The 26,551-nt window shown below is 39.4% G+C and overlaps 1 protein-coding gene across 1 annotated transcript; it reads right to left on the bottom strand.

Moving 5' to 3' along the window:
- Positions 1-136: 136 nt before the first annotated feature.
- Positions 137-17,518, bottom strand: erlin2 (ER lipid raft associated 2). The gene is made up of 12 exons (XM_044196604.1): positions 17,248-17,518; positions 15,644-15,751; positions 14,758-14,839; positions 12,926-12,972; positions 12,615-12,676; positions 12,357-12,482; positions 10,123-10,196; positions 7,749-7,807; positions 6,216-6,307; positions 6,016-6,105; positions 4,976-5,055; positions 137-4,886 (listed from the first exon to the last, which is right to left on the bottom strand). The coding sequence occupies exons 2-12, from the start codon at positions 15,748-15,750 to the stop codon at positions 4,707-4,709; spliced, it is 999 nt and encodes a 332-aa protein (XP_044052539.1). The 5' UTR covers position 15,751; positions 17,248-17,518; the 3' UTR covers positions 137-4,706.
- Between the last annotated feature and the right edge of the window lie 9,033 nt (positions 17,519-26,551).

Genomic DNA, 26,551 nt, shown 5'->3' with positions numbered 1-26,551 from the left:
ACAGATGGAGTACACTTGTCTGAAGAGAAATCAAATGAATCAATGCAATTATCTGTGAATTATTACTGAATTACTGTGCCACCAAAATCAACTATATTCTAAGGTAAATTATCCAAATATTCCAATGCACACAGGGTATTATCTACAGTCTTTATTTCAGTCAAGGCTGGATGACGAACCAGGTGATGTGGGCAAATGTCCCAAGGCCCCACAGTAACTCCGAGTCAGCTGACTGTACCTCATTTGATAAACAGCACATTTGCATGGGATGGAATTTGTGCCACCAAAGAACAATGTCAACTAAGGCAGATCCTGCATTATTACTTAATCATCTGTGAGGAGCAGTGTGTAGGATTTAGTGGCATCTAGCAGTGAAATTGCAGTTTGCAACCATTTGAATACCGCTCGCCACACCCTTCCAGGTGTGTAGGAGAAACTACGGTGGTCACGAAAAACATAAAAGGTCCTATCTAGAGCCAGTGATGGGTTTGTCGTTTTTGGGCTACTGTAGAAACATGGCGGTGCAACATGGCAACCTCAGTGGAAGGGGACCCGCTCCCCGTATAGATAAAAACGGCTTATTTTAAGGTAATGAAAATACAACAATTCTTATTTTCAGGTGATTATACACTAATGAAAACATACTTATACATATTCAATTTCTGTTCGGCTGGTTCGGTTAATTAGGAACGACTCATGAAGAAAGTTGTCAGACTGCAAGTTCCCAGATATGATGTAATCGTTACACAATGATACATTCATATAGTATCTCCCAGTATGTTCCCAGTCACTCATCATTAGTCACCATCATCAGAGTTATTCAGGGTTATTCAGGTCATTCCTGATTCGTTCATCCCTTGTGCCTTAGTAACTACTCAGGATTTTGTGTCTTATTGTAAAGCGTATTGTAAAACTCAACTACCCAAATTAACAATATCAGTAACAGTATTATCAATATCAGAACTTAAGTTTCTTGAAAAGATCTGTGTCAAATGGAAATTAACACAGACATGTTGCCCAGCATTTTGTAGAGTAGTAGCAGTGTCATTACATGCCTGCATATCTTCCTCCTTAAATAAAGAACTAGCCAAATCTGTGAACTGGGGCCACCCTAACATGTTATGTAACCATAATATTAAGGGGTTCAGTCTCACAATTTAAGTATCTTTCATATTTAATGTCTATAATGTGATTGGAGTACTTCACACTGCCATGCTTTGTAATGACACTGGTACGCTCTCCTTTACAACCTGGATAAAGGAACTCATATTTATGGCTAAAATTAAAGTTTGTTAAATGGATTTGTGATGAGAAATGCAAGCTGTAGGAAGCTTTCATTATGGTATAGTTATTACTCAAAAAGTACTTTTTTCAACTTTTTAAATATAATATGCAATTAACACTTGTTTTGATACATTTGATTGTTATTAATAGAAGTGTGTTTCAAACACAAACATCCTATACATCACATTGGACTCGCAATGTAAAGTCTCCTTAAAAATCAACCCACAGTACTTTATTGTCATTTGACAATATCTTGATTGCACATTCACAACTGAAATCAGTGCAAAGACATTTGCCTTTCAAACCATTGCAAGTCTCAATTAGTCAGAGAAATTCTTATTAAAATGACAACTGGAAGTCACTTTGAGAGCTAACTGGACCAACTCTAGACAACAACAGAGAGCAGTGCCACTAACACATAACATATGATAAATGGAAGTTGTATAGAGTTAAGGTGAATTCAGGACACAAGCCATTTAGCGTTGGCACTACAGAAATATTTTCTCATTGTGTCACCGTCTCTGCTCAACCAATAACAAAAACCATGCCAAGTTCCCCAAATCAGTGCCTAAACATGCTTTCATATCTTCCTCCTAAACTAGATAATGAAACGAGTGGTTCCGTGGAAAACATAATTTGTTCTTTAACGATTACCCACGCATTCTGTGCTGTGCCTCATCCCAAACCCTCTGTTGAAGTAACTACAAAATGCTGGGCAACAAACGAAACATTTTGTAAACGGTTAGATGACTGAATCAATCCTTTGTCTAAGATAGAACACAGGAGGTGACACAGGTGGAGTTTGGTATTTGGTCCTGATCAAATGAAGATTTCTATAAAAAGGATTCTGAGGCGTTCAAAAAGAATAACTGATTCCTACAGACAATTTAGGTAATATTTGTACAGTGAGTCCCTCAGTAGAGCGAACTGCTTTTTATGGTTCAGTCAACCTGTATTTTGCAGTTCCTACGACCTCCTCCAGGGCAAGTCACCACTGTGTATATCCTGTAAACATTCTTACAGGACAAACATGAAATGGTTACATACAATTATTAAAAATAGTTGAAAATTGTCAATTGAGAAAGCTGATGTGACGTCTGTAGTTTAGTTACAAAAACCTTGAGTTCAGAAGCTGTTTTTCGTGTCATAACCCAACATAATCTTTTCAAAGTGGGCACTGTTTTGAATAAAACTCCTAATGCAAAACAGATACTGACAGCACAAATATAGTCTTCTCCACTAAATGTACAGTGTGAAAAACAAAGTGATACTTATATATACACACACAGCAAAATGGGGTACAACTTCATACAGTTGCACAAATTCAATTAATATTCAATAGGTCCCCTGTGTTCAAAAGAAATTTTACAAAAACATATAAACACAAACAAATGATATTACATCTGACAGCCAGCAGCTACCACACAGTACATTCATCATCCCTGTGTTTTGTCTACAGCGACATATCTGGTCAGGGCCCGTATTTTTCAAGCAGTTCAGAGTAAGAAATCACGGCCTACCATCCTCAGAGTGACACATATTTGGTCCTTCTTTTCAGCAGAGTATCAACATTTTAATAACTTTCTTAATCCTGTCAAGTCATTCTAAGTCCATTAGGATTTAGCTGAGCTTCCCTGCCCTGGGTTTGTGGGGATTTAGAACATGTCACTGATAACAACATGATTTACTGGATTAAAAAGGTCTTTTGAATAATTATTTTTTGCCTGGGATACAACTGCTCCATTCACAAATAGTTGCTGCAATTGACCGTTTGCTATAAACCCCTCCATTGAACCGCAATAGTCCTTAAGTGGTGTGGCTTGGGCTGTAGAAAGAGTGATATTCTACATTTAAAATGTTTTGAGGATGGAGGATTATTACAAACACAAGAGCAAAAGTGTAAGGAAGGGATAAACTTTTGTGTTTATCTGTGCTAATGTAAGCTACAATTGTTAGCATGTCCAGCTAACTAGCTTAGTACCTACAGTAGTAACCTAGCGTTACTACCAAGGACAACAGTTAGCATATTACTAACAAACTACATTGCTTTGTGTGGTTTCAGGTTACGATAAATAAAAAGCCCTGTTCACGACTAGCACATCCACTGTGTGGAAGCCGCTCCCGGATGCCATCAGAGTTTAGGCTAACGTTAGCAGCTCTGTAATGGATTTAGGCAGGTTTACACTCCAGCAACCCCAGCCAATGTTACCTGAGATAGCTTAATGTTTGTAAATCTGTTAGCCCTCATCCTAAAAGCTTGTTAACTTAAAAGTGAAAACATATATATTTGGTTTTATTTTCAAACTGTGTCAGCTCAGCAGCCAAACAGGCTTATGTTAGAACGAAATAACAGTCTGACCTGACATTTTTCCTCATACTTAAAATACCATGGCTAACTAGCTCCATCCACACGGCAAAACAAGAACAATGCTGTTTCTTTATTTCCATGTCTTCTACATGGATCATCAACTGGTGAGGATGCTAACTTTAAAACGAATCAGCTGGAAACATTAAAAAGGCAGTTAGAGATAGTGTTTTCAACCAACTTTTGGAGCTAGCGTTAGCTTAATTAGCTAGCTAGCTAGAGCTTATAAAATCTGCTAGTGACAGTTGTCAGTTCAGCCAACAAACTTGAAGGTCGCCGGCTAGATAGGAGAAATCAAGGAAAGCTGAATTGAAAGCTTGACAGGCATAGCAACAGTAACTAATAATGACAGGGGTTAGCGAACGGTCAATTCATGAAGCAAGGACAATGTAGCTAAAATAACTTATTTGTGTTGTTCACAACTGTGATTGAATTCATTGCACCTAAAAGCTTAATCAAAATGAATAATCAGTAACTTTCCCGCTACGGAACATGTTTAGAAAACATTTTTGCCTTTTCTTCTATAGAATCAACAGGTTGCAAATATCACTGCTTCAAACACTCAATGAGGACACGTACAAATTAATGGATAACACATAAGTAGCAATGGATTTGTGATCCTTGACGTTGTGGCTAAATGGACTGAGCGCACTTGATGCAGAGACCATAAGAGTTGAGCAGCAACAGGACCAATTCCTTCAAATTATTGTTTTGGCTAAATGACAGTTTTAAAAAAGGAGCTTATTATACACCCACAGGTGAAGCTATTTTATCTAGTTTTTCTTCACCTAACTGACTGAGTCTAGACAATCTCAGTCTCTCCTCATAAATAACTCAAGTCCTCTGCTGTGAGGTAGGAGAATTTTACATCCTAGTCAAACTTTCAATGTGATTTCTAGTAGTGATTCTGAGATGTTTGAGAAATATGGGCCCTGGTCAGCAGAGCTTCTCCAGGCCAGAGGAAGAACCTGCCAGCCAGCCAGCGGGCCAGGCTGATGGCCTCCAGCAGATAGTCCTCCACCCCTGGGTGGTCCTGTGGGTCCCACTACTTTCCTTGCTAATCCAGGTCTAAGATCTGCTCCCCAATAATGTCCATGGCTGCAGAGGCCTTGATAGAGCTCCCTGCAGAGCCAGAGTCCACAAACATCTGGGGTATGTCGTTCCCAAAGTAGATTTTGCTGTTGGCTGCGATGGCCTTGTACTTCATTAGCTGCAGGTACTCTGGTGTTAACTTCAGCTGCAAGAGGGCAGTAGAATTCAAATTACAAATGACCCTGAACTTTCCAGTCTCCATTTGTCCTGGACATATGCTTGTGTAATCTCTACCTTATTGGCCTCAGCAGCTCTCTGTGATGTATAGAACTCTGCGTCTGCCTTGGCTTTCTGCCGGGCCAGGAAAGCGCCGTCTATAAATCAGAAACAAAGACTGTCAGAGTTAACAGCGGCAGGTCGGTAAAATCTGCTTTACTGCTCAAAAAGCAGGAAGCTGCTGTAAATCTAAACAGCTGGTTCCCAGACTCGAACAGCAAACCAGTACTCAAAACAAATATGCTTGAAAATAAGCATTTCTGATTGTACATAGCACAGCTGCTGAAAACCCCTTGAAAATCTACTCACACTAATTTCTTTTTAAATTGCAATGACTTCTGATGCACTACTTCTCATCTTGACCTTTTTACAGTGTTGTGCAAAAACACAGCAACATGTTTGGTTCTTTCTGAGTAAAGAAATACATCTTTGACTTTAATCTTTGATCTATGGAAAAGCATAGGTGGAAATGAAAACAGTGATGATAGCTGTTTTTTGTAACCCTGTGTCTTTATAAATGAGTCAGCATGCATAATACCAGGGCTGTGGAATTCGCACACCTAAATAGCATGCAAGGATTATTCATGTTATTACATGCCTAAATATCTGCTGTGAAAAAGGAGATTAAGGAGAAAAGGTCTTTTCGAGCTTTAGTATACATACATATATGTTTGAATCTAAGTCAAAGACTGAACCTTTCTAAGATACAAACAGTGGTGGAAAGTAACTAAGTATATTTACTCAAGTACTTTACTTAAGTACTGTACAATTTTGAGGTACTTGTACTTGCTTTTCAATTTATGCTCCTTTACACTTCTAGTTCATATAATTTCAGAGGCTATTGTACTTTTCTCTCCCTTGTTACCATCAGTATTACCAAGCCAATAATGTGATATATATAACACTATTTGAAGAATATTTTGCTGATAGCACTTCTGTACATTTCCTTAAATAGGACTTGAATGCAGGACTTTTACTTGTAATAAACTATTTTTACACTGTTGTATTGGTTCTTTTAATTAAGCAAAGGATCTGAGTATCCACAGCTGGATACAAACCTTCGATTTGAGAGATCTTTTTTTCTGTTTCCTTCTCCATGACTTTCTGTTCAAACTTGATCTCTGCCACTTGTGCCACTTTTTCAGCCTCTATAAAAACAAAGAAGCATATTTAAATGTTCAACCTGCCGTGTGTGTAATGCACTTCTCTCTGAACTACAAACCGTAACATGATTGTTTTCTAATTTTCCCTTTCTCACCTATCACAGCTTTGATCCTTTCTGTCTCTGCCTCCTTCTCCACAACCTTCTGTGTCTGTTGAGAGATCAGCAGCTTCGTCTTCTCGCTCTCCCTGCAGACAGAAACACTAACATTACAGGCTCCACACACCCACACAGGTTTTTACTATTTTCACCGATTAGACATCTCCTCTCCTCAGGCAATGCATATAAACTTGTTCTTGCAGTGTTTAAGATTTTTAATTTCTTCAATAATTTTTAACACTACGATGCAATAGGTGTAGGTAATTCCCTGAAGATACTCTGCAGAACTGCAGATTTACGGGAAGGGTGCGGAAAGGGCCCAAAATGTCCATGAGTCAGCCCTCAAGCTCTGGCCGATTTTACATTGAGACAGCCCTGCACCATGGCAAACTTTTTGGGAACGCACATCAAGTCTGAGTCAGGGTGGGTATTGGAACTGGGCCTAAAACCAAGTCTTCCAGCTCCAAACTCCCTATCCAACATCTGAAGCCTGCGTCATCATGGACACATTGACCAAAATGCTCTGCCGACACACAGGGTCTAAAGGCTGTTCATCTCTCTGTCAATCCCTCTAAATTAAAACAATATAACTACTGGTTTAAAAGAAAACTCATTTCTTTTCTCAGCCCCAGGCTTATGATCACATTTTAACTGCTGAGACCTGTTTACAGCCCAGTTTGGTGAGCAACACCAATGCTCAGACTGTATCATAGGCTGTAAAAACAACAGAGTTTAAACATATTTTGAACCACTTATTACAAAGTGAAACCAAAAATATGCTCATCAGTCAACAACTACATTAATTGCAGTAGGCCAAATTTAAATCAAGATGCAGCTCTGCAAAATCTAATATTAAAAATGAATAAAAATAAAAATAAAACTTTTAACATGGGAAACTGGTAAAGACATCTGTGATTGTCTGACTGCTCCTGTTGCTGCCTGACTCCATTTACAGTAAGTGATGTCACTGCCTCCCCAAATCTCAGCAGTTAAGTTGGAAAGTAAATGTTACCATAACCTACAGGAAGGATGGCAAAACCTATAAAAATAAGGCCTACACCTTTAGGTAACAAGGTAGACCTGCATACACATGCATGTTGCATTAATCAGGGTTTGTGTGGGTTTTGGGACAGAAGTCAGACATACTGCCTGACTTTAAATTAAACAATATCAACATTCTGTCAATCATCTGACAATGTATCTGACTTGAAGACTTCCACTTTCCACAGTGGCTGATGCCTCACAGTGCTTCCCTCAACCTTACTAAAACTTACTGTAAATCCTTAATTTCCTCTCCTTATCATAGCTGTCATGACTATGCACATGCTGTTGATTCACGAAACTAAAGTTTGATGCTCACAGACTGACAAGAAACAGCAGAGTCTTCATCCTCTGCAGGACTTGGCAGGGGGAGTTGGATTAACATCGGCCCCATCCATTTGGGAGGGAAAATAAACACACAAAACGGGCTTCTGGGTTCATGGAACATTCCTTGTTGGGCACAAAAAATAAAAAATAAAGATAACTCACATGAGCTCATAGTTCCTGCGAATGCTCTCTGGGATATTGGGTTTAGTGACACGGACCGCCTGTGGATCAGTGAGACAAACAATGAGAAAGAAACAGTAGACTTGGAAGTAGTAGTATATGAAGAAGGCAGAGTCTAGCAAGAAACATGACAGTCCTGTCCAAAAACCTTCTGAACAGTAAGATTATTGGTTTCTCAGAAAGAAACTGAAAGAGATTTCCACAGATTTACAGGAAACATAAGGTCAGAGTATTAAAGTCCAGTGGACTACTCAGGAAAGAAAAGAGCGCGTCTCTGTGGTTGCGAAAGGGGGGGTGGTGGGGTGCATTCAATGGGTGGGAAAACCACTCAGGCTCCTTTTAAAGTCAGTCATAATGTTGTTATGATAAATGCAACAGGAGAGGGGCTTAAAAGATGCTGTGAAAGTTAATACAAGGCTGCAAAGTGTAAAAAGATGTTTGTTATCAGGGACTCTGTGAACAATGTTTCATAAGTTTGACATTATTATTCATAACTTCAATACTGCTTTGTTGTGAGCAGTTTCATGTAGCAGTTTCAGTTTCTTTCTAGCGATAGTTCCTAGATGAAACAGCTCACAACAAGGTCTGTATTATGGAGTATGTGTCTCATGATTTCTGCAGAGACATTGCTTTTGAGTTTTTTGGCACATTGAGCACCACAAGCCGAGTGCCATTGTATTGAAAGAAGGCAGACATCAGCACACGCCGGGCATACTGGGCATACTGTATATACTGTCATATCCACATACCTCATGTATATAAAGCAACCTGTTACGTTAATCATATTTATTTCAGCACCATTTGCATTCTGCACCATTGCACTAATTGTCTTACTGTTTACAAATGTTACTGTTGTTGATTTTTGTACTTTTTAAAAATATATCTATATCTTGCACATAGTAGCTTAATGTTTGTTTACCTTGTTGAGCTTGTTGTCCTTGTTTTTAGCTGTAGTTATGTCTGTCTATTTCTGTGCATGCACATTGAACAACGAAAAACCGGAGTCAAATTCCTTCTCTATGGCCGAGATCTCCAAAACTCGGCAACTCACGCCAAAACAATCTAGATGGATAAATACCACTACAGGTAAGAGGAAAAATATGTATCTTTGAATTTGGGGTGAACTGTCCCTTTAAAGTATCCTTCTGAAGAGAGACAACAAGGTGACAAAAGGTAGAAACGTCACTTTCTTAGTGGAGTTACACAAGAATAATGCTAGTAATACTTGGTCAGTCCAGTATATCTGGATTTTATCACAAATAGTCTCACAACAATATATTACCTTGAAGTAGAAAAGTACATCCTTTGACACTCATGGTTAGATAAAATCAGTTCATGGTGCTTAATGCACTGAGTAATTCTATGATGATATTTTGTAATTTTCCTGCTCTAACCAGTTTTCATTAAGCTGTCTTGTCTCCTCCCTCGGTTTGTGATTAACTACATTTCCCAGAATACATCTGAACAATGCCCAGAGAATGTGCATACACCTGTTGCTTTCAAGCAGATGTGTGCTTAGGAGTAATATATATAAAGCTACTGTAGCTACAGAAAACAATGATGGCAGCAATGCCATTACTCATGTGTCGTGCCTGAATTGTGTGCAGTCTGGTCTACTAAGGCTATATGTTCAGAAATGTGTATCTCTGCCTCTTCTATGAACCCTGAGAGGTGTTGTAATTTCTCAGTTGCACCCACTCTTTCTAAACCCTCGCAGTGCAACATGGCATCTCTATAAAGAAGGCCATGCTTTTTGGTAGATGGCAGATATTGTTCCTTTTGCTTTCAAACCCCCATGCCAGATTAGATGAGATGTGGTTGCAAGCTCCAAAAGCTACTAAATTAACCTTTGAGCTTAGATTATGTTGTTACATATTCATGTGCTGATTTGGATACATTCATACATGTAAGGTCACATCAACCAGTTTTGCAAAGGAATAAAAATATGCATCAAATGTCAAAAATGATTTGGAGCACCCTGGTGGTCTAAGGTTTAAGGTGCCGACCACGAAGAGCAACGTCCCTGTCACTCCCAGTCTCTCTCCCCTCATTGCCTGTCATCTCTCTACTGTCAAAACTGTAATAAAAGCCATAAAGATACCCTCAAAAAATGTGAAAACGATCCCGATAAATACAAGGTACACGACCAATAGCTAATTTAACAGAGCTGAGGGATGTGAGGTAGGTCCTTCCTTAAATCATTAGTAAACTGCACTAACCAAATGATCTACAACATAACTTTGCCAGCTCTAGTTTAAGGCCAACTGGAGCCGTGACAGTCTTGCTCTCAGCTGCTGGACTTGACTAACTTTGTCTTGACTGCAGCCTCCAGGTGCTGCTGATGGTCGTGCTGTACCTGTATGATAAGTCCGGGAGCCATGGATGTTAGATCCTCTTGTAGGGTCAACTTCAGGTTTTCATCGATTTGGTCTGTGGTTGTAAAGTACGAGAGAGATACAAGGCAGTAGAAATAGTTTAGTTTAATTTCAAATATGACTTTTCTGAAAATATGTCTCTCCTTAGAGAGTCTCTCTCTTCTCAGTGAACACTGAGGCTATTGTGAAGCGGGCAACAGAGAATTCACCTTCTCTGCAAACTAAATTCCTTTTCTGTCAGTCCTGTCATACTTTGCCATTTTATTGAAGGTTTCCTGAGTTTTTCTTTTATCTGCTGGTTTCACAGCCTCACAGTAAAAGACAGAAACAGCATGAACAGCAGTGTTAAAATCTCTTCTAAGATCACCGGAGTGAAACAAAGATTTCTGAATTCTTTAACCAACAGCGTTAAGTATTTTGGCCTCTTTCTCTGTTGCCATCAGGGCGTCATTATGTTTTACCTGCTTGTAAAATGAACCATTATTTTGCAATTCAACTGCTAAATGCTCCATAGTTGTTTTTTACCATTATCATTGTTGGTGAATGTTATATTTAATCTTTTTATTGTGTTGATCAAGTTTAAGACGGTGTAGTCCCTCATTCGTCCAGGAGTGTTCTATCGTAGAAAAGGTTTCAGTCGTAGTCATCTGGACACTGTTTTCAGAATCAAGACGTTTCGGCTCCCATCCGGAAGTCATTGTCAATTGTGAAAAATTGGACGGAACTGGAAATTTAAGCTAATCTGAGTTACATAAACCCTGCCCTCGGAGGGAATCTGCCTGAGTATCTGTTAATAGCTAGTTTCACCTGAAACTGACCTAATAGTTTCAAGATGGCCCAGTGTTCAGTAATCAGGCCTATTGTTCTCTGGCTGCATCTACTTCATCACTGTTAAGTGCCTGATTAGCATGTGATAGGCGTGACAGGAACATCGTGCTGTCTAAGACAGCACGATGTTCCTGTCTTCTTTAAACCAGGCAACACTTTAAGACAGAAACTCGTTCACCCTAAGGACAAGTTACCCACACAAAAACAGAGCAATGTTGTCTACTCCATTCAGTGCAGTGAGGAAAACTGCAAAGAACGGTACATAGGCGAAACCAAACAGCCACTTCACAAAAGACTTTATCAGCACAGACGACACGCTAACTCAGGATTACAGAGCGCCGTGCATTTGCATTTAAAAGCTACAAACCACACATTTGAAGACAGCGAGGTGAAGATTCTTAGTAGAGAGAAGAGTTGGTTTGAACGGGGTGTCAAGGAAGCCATTTTTGTGAAGAAAGAGAACCCCTCTTTGAACAGAAATGGTGGTCTGAGATTTAATCTGCCCAAAGTCTATCAGAGTGTATTATCACCTTGGTCACGCCTATCACATGCTAACAATTACTCTACAGTCAATCTCTGCCACAGCAGTGCACAACATATCAGTCAACGCACCGGTATCTTTTATCCAAACGTATGCAAGTAAAAACTGTTCTTGACTGGTCAGAACTGAAATTCTGATACACTATCATCATTTGAACATGATCTTATAATGATGATGCACACTGTAAGTGTCTCATCACAACGCCATGGTTGTGTTTACATTCTGTGGATTCTGTGGTTAAGTGGATAGATTGTTATAGTGGGGCAAAAATGTATTTATTTACGTCACTGCTTAGGAGGAGATCTGCATGGAGGAATGGGCCAAAATACCAGCAGCAGTGTGTGAAAACCTTGTGAAGACTGACAGAAAACATTTGAGCTCTGTCATTGCCAACAGAGGGTATATAACAAAGTATTGAGATAAACTTTTGTTATTGACCAAATCATTTTCCACCATGATTTGCAAATAAATTCTTTAAAAATCCTACAATGTGATTTTCTGGATTCTTTCCAACATTCTGACTCTCATAGTTGAAGTGTACCGATGATGAAAATTACAGGCCTCCCTCATCTTTTTAAGTGGGAGAACTTGCACAATTGGTGGCTGACTAAATACTTTTTTGCCCCACTGTACATTCACAAGTGTGGGAAAGTGAATGAAAAGACAGCAACTGCTATGCATGTGGACTTGGTGTTGGCTGTGTGTAGTGGGTCACCTAATGAGGTGTTTTGAACCCTTAGCAGCTAGTAGGCTGACGACATGCTGTTTATGTAGACGTACCATGAGAAAAAGCTGAGGTGTTTCAAATGAGTAGTTTGCACCCAGTCTGCAGCCCCCCACACTTACCAAACAAGCCAATGTAGACCTCCTGCAGTGAGTGAACACTGCAGAACTGGTTGAGCTCATGGTGAACCTTGTTGAATATCAAAGCTTTGTCATAGTCTGCGGTGAAGTTCCTCACTATGTCATACACTGCAGAGAGGGAAATGGGTCAGAAATGACGGCAAACACAGAACGCACATACTTGGCTCTTCTGGAGGCAGTTGCAACAAAATGTCAGAGCCAAGTTATCCTGTTTGGCCTGTTGAACACCGGTGAGTTTACCTGCGGATGGAATGAGGAAGTTCACTACTTCTATGCGGTCAAAGTAAATCATCACTCCTCCACTGAAAGAGAGAAAATACACAACATTAACTACTTGACAGAGTCTTTATCCAGAACACCAGTACAAGATTAAAGGGACTGTATTTTCATCAGCCAGATGTGTGCTGATGAAGCTCTGACTCTTGCAGCGTTGGTGTTATTACTCTACTCTACCAAATGTGTTATGTGGGAATGTGTAGGGCACAAGATAAATGCTCTGTGTAATAAGTCTTGAGACCTACTACTTAAGCCAATCTAAACAGCAGACCTACCTTGTGCCGCATGGTACATTCTTCACCTCATCTGTCTGCAGTGTCGTCTGCGAGACAAAAACAAAGATTCATGTTTAATACATTTTTAATGATGTCAGGAACACAAAAACGTGCTCCTGACATCATTGTAAAAAAATACCAGACACACACTGGTAGGACTGGGTGTTAATCCATCACCACAGTATGAAATCGGATAATTCCACATGTTAAATTAAATAAACCTGGATTTCACTTGTACATACATGACAAACGAAGTTACAGGAAGTCCTGGTCAGTATGATGAAATGCAGTACACCACCACTAAGAGCTGAAGCAACATCTCTATGACAAATGTGTCAACACAAACTCAACGTTATAAACCTTCACAAGGTAGTTCATATTACAAGGCTGTTGTACTAGATTCATAGGTTCCTCCTTAAAATGTAGGAACTGCACACATTAGCTCATATTTATGAGGACAGAGGTTTGCACACATTTCAAGATATTTAAACTTCCATCTTCTTGGCTCCTCAACTTCGTTTATTCGTGGTTGAGATCAGCTATGACCTTGACTGGTAGATTGGTGTGCCATTCCCTCTACACCACAATTCAATCAATATACATCAGGTTCCAGAAGTCTGGTGGCCAGAATATACTCAAGTTTTAATTAAGGCTTCTCATAGGCCTCTTTCTTTAGACACTGTTTGGTGAAACGACACCCAGATCCCTGCAGCAGGTCTGAACTGGCAACCAATCTGGAATAGTATTTCAATTTCTTCTCACAACTCAAATGAGTTTGTTCATTATAAATTTGTACACAGAGCTCATTATTCAGCAAGCAGAGTATTTTTAATAAAAGGAGCTTTCTGTCAATTTTATAAATGGGACCCCCATATACATATGATATGGTATTGCCCTGTAGTCCTACTCTTATGGAAGAAGTTGTTGCCTAAGACTGTTGTTAAAACAGTCTCGGGCGAAACTATCACATGTTCACTGTCATTTTTACTACTTCATGACACTTCTTCACTCAATCTGTCAATTAATAAAAAGCATATATTATTTATGGCTACAACAGCAGCTAAGAGGATGATTGTCTGCCAGTGGAAGCTGCCTAATTTTATTTTGAAACAAAAGTGGGCACAAACATTTGTGGATATTTTAAATCTTGAATTAGTAACTGCTAGAATGCATTGGGGCTAACATACCTAATATGAAATAAATACATCAGTCTATTCAGAAAGTACAAAGGTTTGGGGTAAATATTTTGTCTATACGTCTCTTTTCCTTTCTTTTTATCCTGCTCAGATACATAAATGTAGGCAAAAAAATAGGGCAACCCAGAGTCATGCCCTTCCTGGTAATGATGCAATATGTGGCCTATACTTTATTTCATTAATGATGTATTATTGGGATTTTATTATTTTATTTTTGGGATTGAGCATATTCCTGCGCCTGTACTGTTATTTCTTATTGGTTTTTTTTTAAAATTTATTTATTGATACTACTAGATAAATGACCCAAATACAACATTTACACATGAAAAGAATTCCTGTGGCGACCCCTGAAAGGGAACAGCCGAAAGGAAAAGAAGAAGACACATGAAAAGAATTCCACGTACACACCCAAATTAAAAAAATATTAATATTAGTTATGTTTAACCTATTAGTCACGCACACACAAAAATTTTCCTCTTGGTATTTTTGTACATACAATATCTTTTTCTCCCAGGATGGTTAAAAGGTTGTTTTCACATATATGAATTAAGGATCTAAGGATAGATGCTGTTGTATGCTGTACAGATTATTAGTGATTTTAGGCTATAAAAATAAAACTGACTTCACTTGACTCACCTGAACAGACTTGCAGGTGGTGATGAATGGAAGCATAAGATGGAAACCAGGGCCGCTGGTGGTGGTCAGGAGAGCCCCTCCCCTGCATTACACAGACACACAGCTGATCATTATATCTTAGAATAGAATAGAACGAAACTTGCTTCAGAATAGAATAAAATTATCTCCTGGGGGGATTTTAGCTTGTAATAAAAACAAAAACAAAATATTCTGATTACTTGTGGTAAGATCAATAAAGATTTGAGTCTAAGCCCAAATGATAAGACTTGAGGTAGCTTTTATTTAGGAGACAAAGAGGAACAGTTTTGGCATTTTAGTCAGTGCTAGCAGTTAGAACTCAGGTGCTTTCAATGTCCTTTATTCTACTGTTGATGATAATAGCAGATATCCCTTCATTACAGTCCCACATACTCGGGCAACTCATTTATCAGGGTTAAAGATAAGAATTTTCCCAGAGGAATTTCTTCTCACGATAAAGAAACAATCTTTATTCTTGGGTGACAGTATCATGACCCATAAGAGACCACAGTCTTAGTTAGTGACAGCTCAGCATTTGTTTCAAAGAGCCCCACTAATGCAGGCAATAGCTGATATTACCTTGTCTGTTATGAAATCTCTGATACTTACTGGAAGTCTGCGCACATGTTTAAAGACTTTAAATACTCTGCACCTAACAAGGTACACAGGCACAGAACCAGAGCTGTTTTTTTGGCAATCTTAATGCCCAGGTATTTACAGTAGTCACTGTTGAACAGTTAAGTTGCTTAAGGCAAACACCTTTGAAGCAGATGCTCTCTTCTTTAAAGTCTCAGTTTTACAACCGAGCAGTTTAACACTAATGTCTCAGGCACAAAATAAAAAAAAACAATGTGTGCTGCAGTCTCACCTGTAGTAAACTCCAGTGTGTCCCTCATCAATCTTGTGGACGGAGGCTAAGAGCGCAGCTCCTCCAAGAGCAGCAATTATTGAGAATATGGCACCCCACTGTGCCATCCTGGCAGGCAGACAGGGAAGACAGCATGTGAAAATGAGCAGATGGGAACAGAGTTTCTCTTCTGGTGTTTACACAATGCCCTGCCTTAATTAAAACCAAATGCTCCCAACTACAAGTACTAATAAACTCTGACTATCCATCCAGTCAGCATGACCTGCACTCAGTGAGCAGCTTGTGTAGTACGGCAGTAACATGTTGGAGCTGGCTTCTTGCGCACTGGTTTATCTCCTCTCAGCTCTGGCTTAGGAAGGCATCAGCTGGGACTCAGTGACCTTGTCACACTTAAAGAGGATTGACGCTAAAGTGCGAAAACGTTGTAACCTCTCGTCATACAAAAAATAAATCTGTCAGTATATTCCACAACATTCACTTATATATGATAACATTTATTTCAGCTAGTTTAAGCTGAAAGAGTTGGACGAGGAGCTGTCTCAGCTTTGGTTAGTAAGGATTTGCAAAGACACAATCCGGTGACCCTGCTGGCTCAACAATGGACTCCTCTCAGAGTCATAGTGTTTATACAGGGATGTTTATACAATTTCCCTTTGTATGTTACATCCTGTTACATATGAATTTTCCATTCTTTAAATTTGGTATGTTTGTTTGTTTTGGTATTTTGTTTGTAAGCGATTTTAAATGCCAATGGAAATAAACAAAGATACAATTAAGTAACATATGAACTTAGAATCATCTGATCTGCAACAAGAACTGTGTGTCCCGATAGTTACACCTAAGATAATGTGTAAAATAAGATGTGTAGTTGTACTGACATCCAGCAGAACGGAGGGAACACTCATAAAGCTAGTAACGCAGGTATCGTTGCAAAGACACTTAACTGTTACAACAGTGTTTAACATCTTGCACGACTGGAAAAGGTCTTCTGGCAATTTCAGAATATCAAATTATCTACCAAACAAAAGTTTTCGAAAAGTGGTGGACTCCGCTTTCTCTGCTTCACGGAAACGACTAAGTTAGAGCCTTGAAGAAGTTCAAACTTCAAACTTTATAAAAAAATAAACACAATTTTGTGTAACACGTGTATGCCGAATGAAAGGAGTGAATCTAAAGATGTGTATGCAGTCGTAAAGTAAATAAATTATGACAGGTATGTATGACTTATTAGAAAGTCAACTTTAAATATCCAAACATTTTAACCGCATTTGGTTTCGAGCTAGCTGTGGTAGCATAATGCAAGTTACTATATTATTCCTGCCTCAAAAAGAGGCGTCTCTTCAAATAGCAGACCAGTTCAGCGATACCATCAGTTAGCTTACCTAGATGTCACAACCTAGCTAACATTACTCTTTACCGTTTGCATCAAAGCACAACAAGGCCAAATATTGATGAACCTTTGCTAACGTTACAAGTTAGCAAACAATATCAGCACGTCTCGTCTCCTTTTGACATGCTACTGTCATATTAAACAAAACAAGGGATACCAGATACTTTGTTTAAATACATATTAACACATTTTATTCTTGCGCGGCAGGTCTTACCTGTAATTTCTTCCGAGGACACTAACAATAGATAAGAAGCAGGTACAGGAACCTGCTATCTTTTGCTTCTTCTTCTTCGATTTTACTGGCGGACTACAAACCAACGTTAAAGGTGCATGCCGCCACCTACTGTATCGGAGTGTGGAACATCATGACTAACCAAAACTAACAAACGGGAAAAAGCCCTTTGAACCTGTAACTGTTTATCCCCCGTCTCTAACAGACCTTTGATGCTCCACTCCCTGCCCATCTCTGCCACTCTGCCCTTCAGTCTTTCTCTTTCTACACTGAACCTCCTACATCCCATCAGCACATCTTCTTCTTCTTTTTTAACGGCGGTTGGCAACCAGCTTAATGGTGCATTACCGCCACCTTCTGTTCTGGAGTGTGGATCAGTCAGTAAACCATAATCTACAATTTCCCAGGGATTTAGGGGGGAAGGAAAGAAAAAACAGTGTCCCAGCCTCAGTCTCCTTAGTACCGTTTCCTCTTTTCTGTTTCCCCCTCCTACCTTATTTACTTTAATACTCTTTTGGATATGGTATAAATGTCTCCCTTTCCCCTCACTATCCCACATTTCTTGCCATTTCTGGTTAATTCTTTCCCAGATTATACATTTTACTTCCGCTTTACTGATTCTTATTTGCATTTCTACATTTTCCTTCTTTAATGCCTTCTTTGCAACCTTGTCCACTTTTTCATTCCCCTTCACTCCCATATGCGCTGGAACCCATAAAAATGTAACTAGTCCTCCCTGGTGTGTTATTCTTGTAACTGAGTAGAGAATTTCATAAAGTATATCCTGTCGACTTGACTGGAACGATACTAGACTAACTAGAGCTGAAGCTGAATCTGTACATATTATGATTCTGTCAATTTTCGCTTCTTCCACCCAACGTAATGCGACTAAAATTGCAACCATCTCCACTGTACAAACTGCTAAGTTATTAGATGTTCTTCTATTGATTTCAATTCCTCTTGCTGGAACCACCACTCCCATTCCTGTTACCCCTGTTTCAGGGTTCTTAGTGCCATCTGTATATATTTGAGTATAGTTTTTATATACTTTAGTCATATAATCATTAAACATCCCAACCAAATCCGCACTTTTTCCTTTCCTTTTAATCTCTAATAGATACCAATCTACCCCCGGACATCTCATCTTCCATGGGGCTATCACTGGATGAACTATTGAAGAGCTGATTTTCATATCAGATGCCCCGAGCTCTTCTGCGGTTTTATTCCCTATATGACCAAAGTTGTCCTTTTTACTTCTCTCTTTCCTCCAGCATTCCTTCAGCACTTCTTTTGTGGGGTGCGAGTCATTATGCCCCTGCAAGTTAACCCAGTAATTTGCTATTATATGCCGTCTCCTTAGTTCCAGAGGCATCTCTCCTACCTCTACCTGGATAGCTGAGACAGGCGATGTCTTAAATGCTCCACTACACACTCTCAACGCTTGAGCCTGAATCCCATCCAATTGTTTTAAATGGGATCTAGCTGCTGATGTATACACTATACTGCCATAGTCCACCGTAGATCTTATCAGGGACACATAAACTCTTTTCAGTGCTTGGCAACTTGCCCCCCATTCTCTACCAGTCAAGCATCTCATAACATTTATTACTTTTTTACTTTTTTCCACTATTCTTCTAATATGATCTACCCATGTTAAACAAAAAGCACCCCCAGGAATTTGAATGTTCCTGCTCTCTCTATTTCTTTCCCATACATCCTTATTTTCAATCTTTCATCTATTCTCTTATTAGTAAAGAACACTTTTGTTTTTTTCCACTGAGAATCTACATCCCCACTCTTTCCCCCACTCCACCACTTTATCTACAGCTCCTTGCACTTTCCCAACTGCATAATCCATATTTTTCCCCCTCTTCCACAGAGCCCCATCGTCTGCAAAAAGTGACCTACCTACATCAGCTGGAATCTTTAAAAAGATATCATTAATCATTATTATGAATAGTAGTGGGCTCACTACACTACCTTGAGGTGTACCATTTTCTACCGTATACTGACTTGACAGTTCTGATCCTATTCTTACTTGGATATTCCTTTCACACACAAAAATCTCTTTTATCCAATTGAAAACTCTCCCTCAATCCCCAACTTGTGTAACTTAATCAGAACTCCTCCTTCCACATCATATCGTAGCTTTTTCTATATCCAAAAACACTGCAATTACTGCCTCTTTATTTTCCTGAGCTCTCCTTATTTCACCTTCTAGTCTAACAACTGCATCCATGGTACTCCTACCTTTCCTAAACCCACTCTGATAATTTGCTATCTTTTCCTTTTTCTCAAGCTCATATGATAACCTTTCTGTTATCATTCTTTCCATTATTTTGCATACATTAGAGGTTAATGCTATTGGTCTATAGCTGATGGGTTTTGATGGATCCTTGCCAGGTTTCCTTATCGGAATTACAACTGCTTCTTTCCATGTTTTTGGCAATCTTCCCTCTTCCCAGACTCTATTATACAGATGCAACAATTTCAGAAGCGCACTTTCTCCTAAATTTTTTAACATCACATAGCATACTTTATCTTTACTCGGTGATGATGATCTTGACATTTTTATTGCTCTCTTCATTTCTTCCATTGTAAATGGTTCATCTATTATACAATCTACTTCCTCCTTCCTTTCTAATATCCCTGGATAATGTCTTATCTTCCCCTCTCTCCTTCTTCTCTCTTCATCTGATAGGTTTTCTGAACTATGTATCTTTGCAAATGCTTTGACCATGCTCTCTGCTTTTTCCCTATTTGACACTGCTGAACATTCCTCTGTTATTATAACCGGGTATTCCCATTCCCTTCTATCTCCTCCCATCCTCTTTATCATTCCCCATACTGCACTTACTGGAGTTGTTCTACCTATCCCATCACAAAACGTCCTCCAGCTAGCCCCCTTAGCCTGTCGTACTGTTCTTCTCACTGTAGCCTGTGCCTTCTTGCACTGGATTAAATGTTGCATATTATGGGTTCTTTTGACTAGTCTGAATGCTTTATTCCTATCCCTTACTGCCTGCTGACATTCCTCTGACCACCATGGTACCAATTTTCTCTTCTTCCTATTTTTATTTTTTGGAATGGAACTCTCTGCTGCTATTATAATTGCTGATGTAAACTGATTACTCAGCTCATCGACATCTTCAGATACCTCCATCCTCATTATCGCCTCCTCACTCAATATCTGGAAATTGTCCCAATCTGCCTTCTCAAATATCCATTTCGGACTTCCATCACCTGGTCTTTTCCCCCCTCTTTCTCCAAATGAACAAACAACTGGATAATGATCACTACCTATTGTATTACTTGTCCAAATCTCCCAGTTACTAATACCAGCTAGCGAGTTAGATACTAAGGTAAGATCTATTGCTGATTCTTTCCCTGTATTTACATTTATTCTCGTACCTCTACCATCATTCATACAAACTAAATTCCTATCCTCCATCAAGTCTTCAATTACCCTTCCATTTGAGTCAGTATGATCGCCTCCCCACACTGTACTGTGAGCATTAAAGTCTGCGCACCACACCACTTTATTTTTGTCTTGCCCTTGTATTGTCAGTAAGTTATTCAGATCCAAACTTTTGCAGGGATTGTCATAATTTATTATGACCATTTCCCCCATCCCATATTTCCACCATTACACATTCCTGATCATCTCCCACACCCAGCTGTCTATATGGGATTCCTTTTTTGATAAATGTAGCACAACCCCCGCCTTTTCCAAGATCTCTATCTTTTCTTATCCCTAAATATCCATAAATTATAAAATCTAAGTTTGGCTTCAGCCAAGTTTCTTGAACACAGATTATGTCCGGTTTCACTGCCAGTGTTTGAATTCCTGACCATTAGCCAGTAAACTCCTGGCATTCCATTGTAGGAGGATTACCATAATTAAGATTAACCAACCCATGGTACATCCTGACTTGACTGAATGGCAAGGTTTTCCCTCACCTCTTCCCACGTCAGTCCTATTAATCCAAGGTGATTCACTGTTGCTTTAACTACTAGCTGAATTTTATCATTTTTGGATTTAACATCCGCAGTACTATTAATAACACCTGCAATGAATGTAACCAGGTCTCTTTTATCCACGTAAACCCTGTCATTTGATCTTTTTTCCTGCTCTTGGTTCCTGATTGTCCCTTGACTGTTACTGTTATTGCTACTACCTTTGTTCTTTCCATTTACCATGCTTGCTGCTTCAGCGTAGGTCATTTTTCTTTCTACTTTTGTCTTCTGGATTTCATTCTCGCGTTTCATAATCTCACAACCTCCGTAGGCCACATTATGAGCTCCACCACAATTACAGCACTTTGGCTGTACTCCTGCTCCACACATCCCATATTCATGATCCCCCCCACATCTTGCGCATCTTCTCTGCTCTTTACAGCTCCTAGCTATATGACCAAATCTTTGACAGTTAAAACATCTTAATGGTTTTGGAACATAAACTCTCACTGGGTAACTCAAGAAACCCAGGAATACCTTTTTTGGCATATTGTCTTCTTCAAATTCAATCAATACTGTTTCACTTTCCTTTTTTACTTCTTCTCTTGTTGTTTTCAGCCTTTGAGCTTTTATTACTTTTCCTCCTTTGATATTCTTCTTGATTTCCTCCATTCCTACACTCATTGGCACTCCTGTGATGACTCCTTTACTTCCAACATCATTTTTCCCCCCCAATTTCCCTGAGCTTTCCACCTTAATTTTCCCTATCTCTTTCATTTTAAGAGCTTTCTCAACTTGATTTTCATTTGCACATCTTATCAGTAGATTACCATCATTTAGCACCTTTGCGTATATTATTTCTCCCATTTTATTCGCCAGGGCTGTTGTCAAAGTAAATGGGTTGATTTTCTTCATGTCACTTTGCGATTTCTCATTAAATCTTACTATGATTGTGTATTTGTCAGGTCTTTCTCTTTGATTTCCCTCTATCTCGTCATCTCCATTCTCCGATTTCTCTTCATTATCACTTCTAGCTCTTTTACTCCCTTTATCTTGATTGATATGTATCAATCTCCCTACTTCCCCCTCATTCTCTTCATCCCTCTCATCACTGCAATCCATTTCAGCCCAACTAGCATTACCTACCTCTGATCCATTCACAGAACAGTCACGCTCAATCGCCTCACAAAAGATATTTCCACTTCCACTTGTTTTTCCCGTAAACTTTCGACTACTATTTTTTCGTTCTCGGCCTGCTGATGCTGCCGCCATCTTTTTCGAATCTCGACCTTCCACTCGCTCCCATCAGCACATGTTCAACAGATTCCTTACAGTTACAAGTCTCACATTTATCTGACACTGCCATTTTTATGGTATACAAGGTAGCATTAAGCCCTGTGTGTCCTAGTCTAGAAAAGATATCAACTTCTTTCCTACATTTACCTTGATTAAATCTGACTGATTTTTGGATTTTATAGTATTCTCTACCCTTACTGTCATTGTTCCATGTTTCCTGCCATGATGTCATTATTCCCTGACGAGTTAGTGATTTTGCTTCTGATCTCCCAAAACAATTTTCTAAAATGTAATTTTCATTTTTGTTTAGTGCATTTTTAGCAAGTTTATCTGCAATCTTATTTCCCTCTATTCCAACGTGTGCTGGTATCCAGCAGAAATGAACATCTATTCCTAGTTGCTGCAGATTTAGTAGGCTCATATAAACCTCAATTAAAAGATCCTCTCGGACTGTTTCTCCTGACTGTATACTTTGTATTGCAGCAACAGAATCTGAACATACCACCACTTTAATCGGTTTCACCTCCTCTACCCACTGAAGACTTCTGCTGTGTATACTGATAACATGTTTGAGATTCTCTTAACACTTCCTTTGTCAGATTCTGGGATGTATATATCTGTAAAAATATTAAGATAATTATAGTAACTTTTCTCTTGATACTCTTGAACCATGCACACAATATTATTATTCCTCTCTGTCCACTCTCTCATTTTTTCTAATATTTGAAGATTTACTCTGGGTTGTGGAAATATCCGTGGGGAAATGCTGCTATGAATAACTGCTGGACTGTGTTGTATAGTATCTAATTTGTACTTTTTCACTTTCTTGTTAATGTCCCTTCCTTGTGGTATCCCGTTTTTAATGACAAAACTATCTGAGATTTGTCAGATAGTTTCGGCATCCAAATTGGTGCACCAGCGCCCCTTCGTGGGTGGTCAACCAACAGCATCTGTCGTGCGTGTATACATCCATGGTGTAGTGCGAGAGTGAGTCGACCAGATTCCCACTCATAATTTGCTCGTTTAGGGCCACTGTTGTCCAGAGGAAAATACGATTAACATGCTTATTTGAAATTTTATAAACTATTTATAGTACTTACAGAACTGGAGGGCATACCCCCCCCCCAAAAAAAAAATAAAAAAGACGCACACTCTTTGGTTTAGTTTTATCACCCGGTGGTAACCCTGATATTTCCTCCAAAGTGGCATTAATGTCATCCTGTTCTTCCCTTTTCCCAACACTCCTGGAAGCTGTTCATAGCCTTCTGCAAATTGGTATTTGTTTGGTGCAAATGTTTGTTGTTTGTTTGTTTCTAGTTGCAAGGTTTCCTTAAGTTGACTATCCACCTCATTTCCCTCATCCGTTTATGAGCTGGAACCCATAAAAACTGAGCTGAAAGTCTCATGTTAATAAGCCTCCATAGCTTTGCTACTGTAAAATCCAACACTAAAAACTGTGGTGAAAAAGTTTTGTTAACACTTTCTATGAAGCCCATGTCTATAATGCATTATAAACATACTTATAATATGTTATACTGTTCTTATAGCAATGTTATTTTAATAATAGTTATAAGCACTCATACATAATGCTATATAAAATTAATCATAACACATTATAAAGCATTTTATAATGACTTATAAAGTCAAGTATCATAATACTTCATAATTGCCGTTCACTCACTGACATTTTCTTTTGGCAAGAATCATAGTATAATTCTCGTAGTTGAAATGAATTATAACCATTTTATAATGCATTATAATCACTGTTATGATGCATTATAATGTGGCATTTCTTTTTCCATCAGGGGGGTGTCGTCTCAGAATCAGCTCCCATTGTTCACTTAAAGGAGCCGACTCATTCGCGAACCGACACATCACTACATTATAGACATGGGCGTTATAATGTGTTATGATTATTGTTATTAAGCATTATGGATATTTATGAGTGCTTATATCTATAATTCTAAGTTGTTATAAGTAGAGCATATGGCATTATAAGTATGTTTATAATGCATTACAGACATGGGCTTCATAGAAAGTGTTAACAAAGTGTTTTAAAATACTTTAATAGTGATCAAATTTTGGTTTTATTTGAAAGTAGCATGCATGTCCTTGACCCCAATGTTTTTAACTTCTTTTCTATCTTTCAGTTAAGATGTGAAAGTTGATGAGAAGTGTTTCATCCACTTTCCTGATGTGAACAGCAGACGGCGATAGAGACCAGCTGAGTTGCACTGCTTCATTTTCATGAGAAAACTGTTGAAAAGGCTGCATTGTCCTACTACCTCAGTCTGCCATGATTTTAACATTTTTACAGACTTTCACTGTTATCTTGCAGCAGATGTTTCAACCATTCATTAATTTGCAGCGGATAAGGTTGGCTGTTAGCAAAAGCCAAAAACAGAAAGTCTGATGTTTATAAAAGAATATTAGACTACAGTCTACCAATTACAAAAAGCAATTACTGAAAAACTCAAAAAGTCTATTTATTTCATCTTCAATCAGCAACAAGCCACTGGAAGTGATACACAACTAATGGTCTTAACACTAAAATGGCTGTGGCGCTTTATTTTTGGACATTGGCCTCTTGAGAAATTTAGAAAAGACCAGAGCTAACCCCAAGGTGCTGCAGTGGCAGCTCTGTGCCCTGCATTTTAAACAGGGAGGGGCGGGGTGGTGGAGGGGAAAGGGAACAACAGAGCAAGGGAAAAGAAGTTTGTCAGAGTTCATTAAGTATCAAGGGAACATCGCTGGAACTGGCAGCGTAAGCCGCGCCGGGGCCCTAGTGCCATTAATCACGACTGACAAGAAACCAGGGGCTGGGGAAGGGGGGCAGCTCTGCCAGAGACTCTGGTAGTGATTATAGAATGGGGTCCAAGCAGTCCAGGCCAGGGGTGTTGAAGGTAAAACACACCACAGGCAAGGCTATAAAGTTCAGGTACCGTCACACAGATCACACTCACATAATCACAGATAGACTGAGAAGACATGTAACTCCAGGCTTTGAAAACATGACAGGGTAATTGGGAAAGAGTGGAATGTTTTGGTTTGAGAAGAGAAGTATAGTGCAGTGTAGTAGCTGGAACTCTCCTTTTGTGTATTTCACCCTCTCCCCCTCATTTATATGAGCTGAGCCTCTGGCTTAATAGCATGCAGGAGGAAGAGAGTGGAAGTGCGGCAGTAACAGAGTGTCGCCCATATATCTCTGTCATCCTGCCTTATTTTCTTTCAGCACCCCCAGAAATCCTGTGGTAGCTCGCCACACTGCTGCCACCCTGGAAGAAGAAATAAATGGGAGAGAGAAAAAGAGGGGAGAAAAGAAAGAGGCGAGCTCGTGACTCGTGAAGATGGAGGCCTCTGTTAAGTGCTGTGCTTGAAAGCCCGTCCGGCCTCATTAGCTGTCAGTTGTAACAATACTGAGCTGGCAGCGAAGACTGCTCCCAGTCTCGGTGCCATAAATCACAGGCTGACAGGGCCCTGACAGGGCTGGGAACCAACACACATGCAAGACTTGCTTGCTTTCTGTCTCTCTGCTGTTCCCTTTTCTTTCTCTTCTCTCCCTCTTTTTCCACTGCTCATTCTTTTTCTTTGTTTATCTTCCATTCCTGCTCTCTATCTTCACTTTCTTTGTTAGCACCGCTCCCTTTCTTTCGCTTTCTCTCTCTTTTATCTGTCTCTCTCCCTCTCTTTCACACACACACACACAAACACACACACACACACACACACACACACACACACACACACACACACACTTACATTGCAGCATGTCAGCAGACAGTCCCGGACACGTGTGCTCACACGAACACACACTTGCCTTTTGCAGCACTTTCTTTTTGGCGTCCCGTACATTGGTGTGACAGGACGGGTTTGGAAAAGTCTGTGATTCTTTGATGGATGAGATGTGTTCACTGGGTCTGTCTGTGCATGTGCATATGTAGTTTGTTCTTCCTCCTAATTCTTGGTTTAATATTTCTCAAGCATACTTGGCCATAGCTGGGATGCATATATTGTTACATATATGATTGTCTAG

Source organism: Siniperca chuatsi, linkage group LG5, assembly GCF_020085105.1.
Source record: "Siniperca chuatsi isolate FFG_IHB_CAS linkage group LG5, ASM2008510v1, whole genome shotgun sequence".
Classification (NCBI taxonomy): Eukaryota; Metazoa; Chordata; class Actinopteri; order Centrarchiformes; family Sinipercidae; genus Siniperca; species Siniperca chuatsi.
This window is presented reverse-complemented; position numbering and strand designations above follow the sequence as displayed.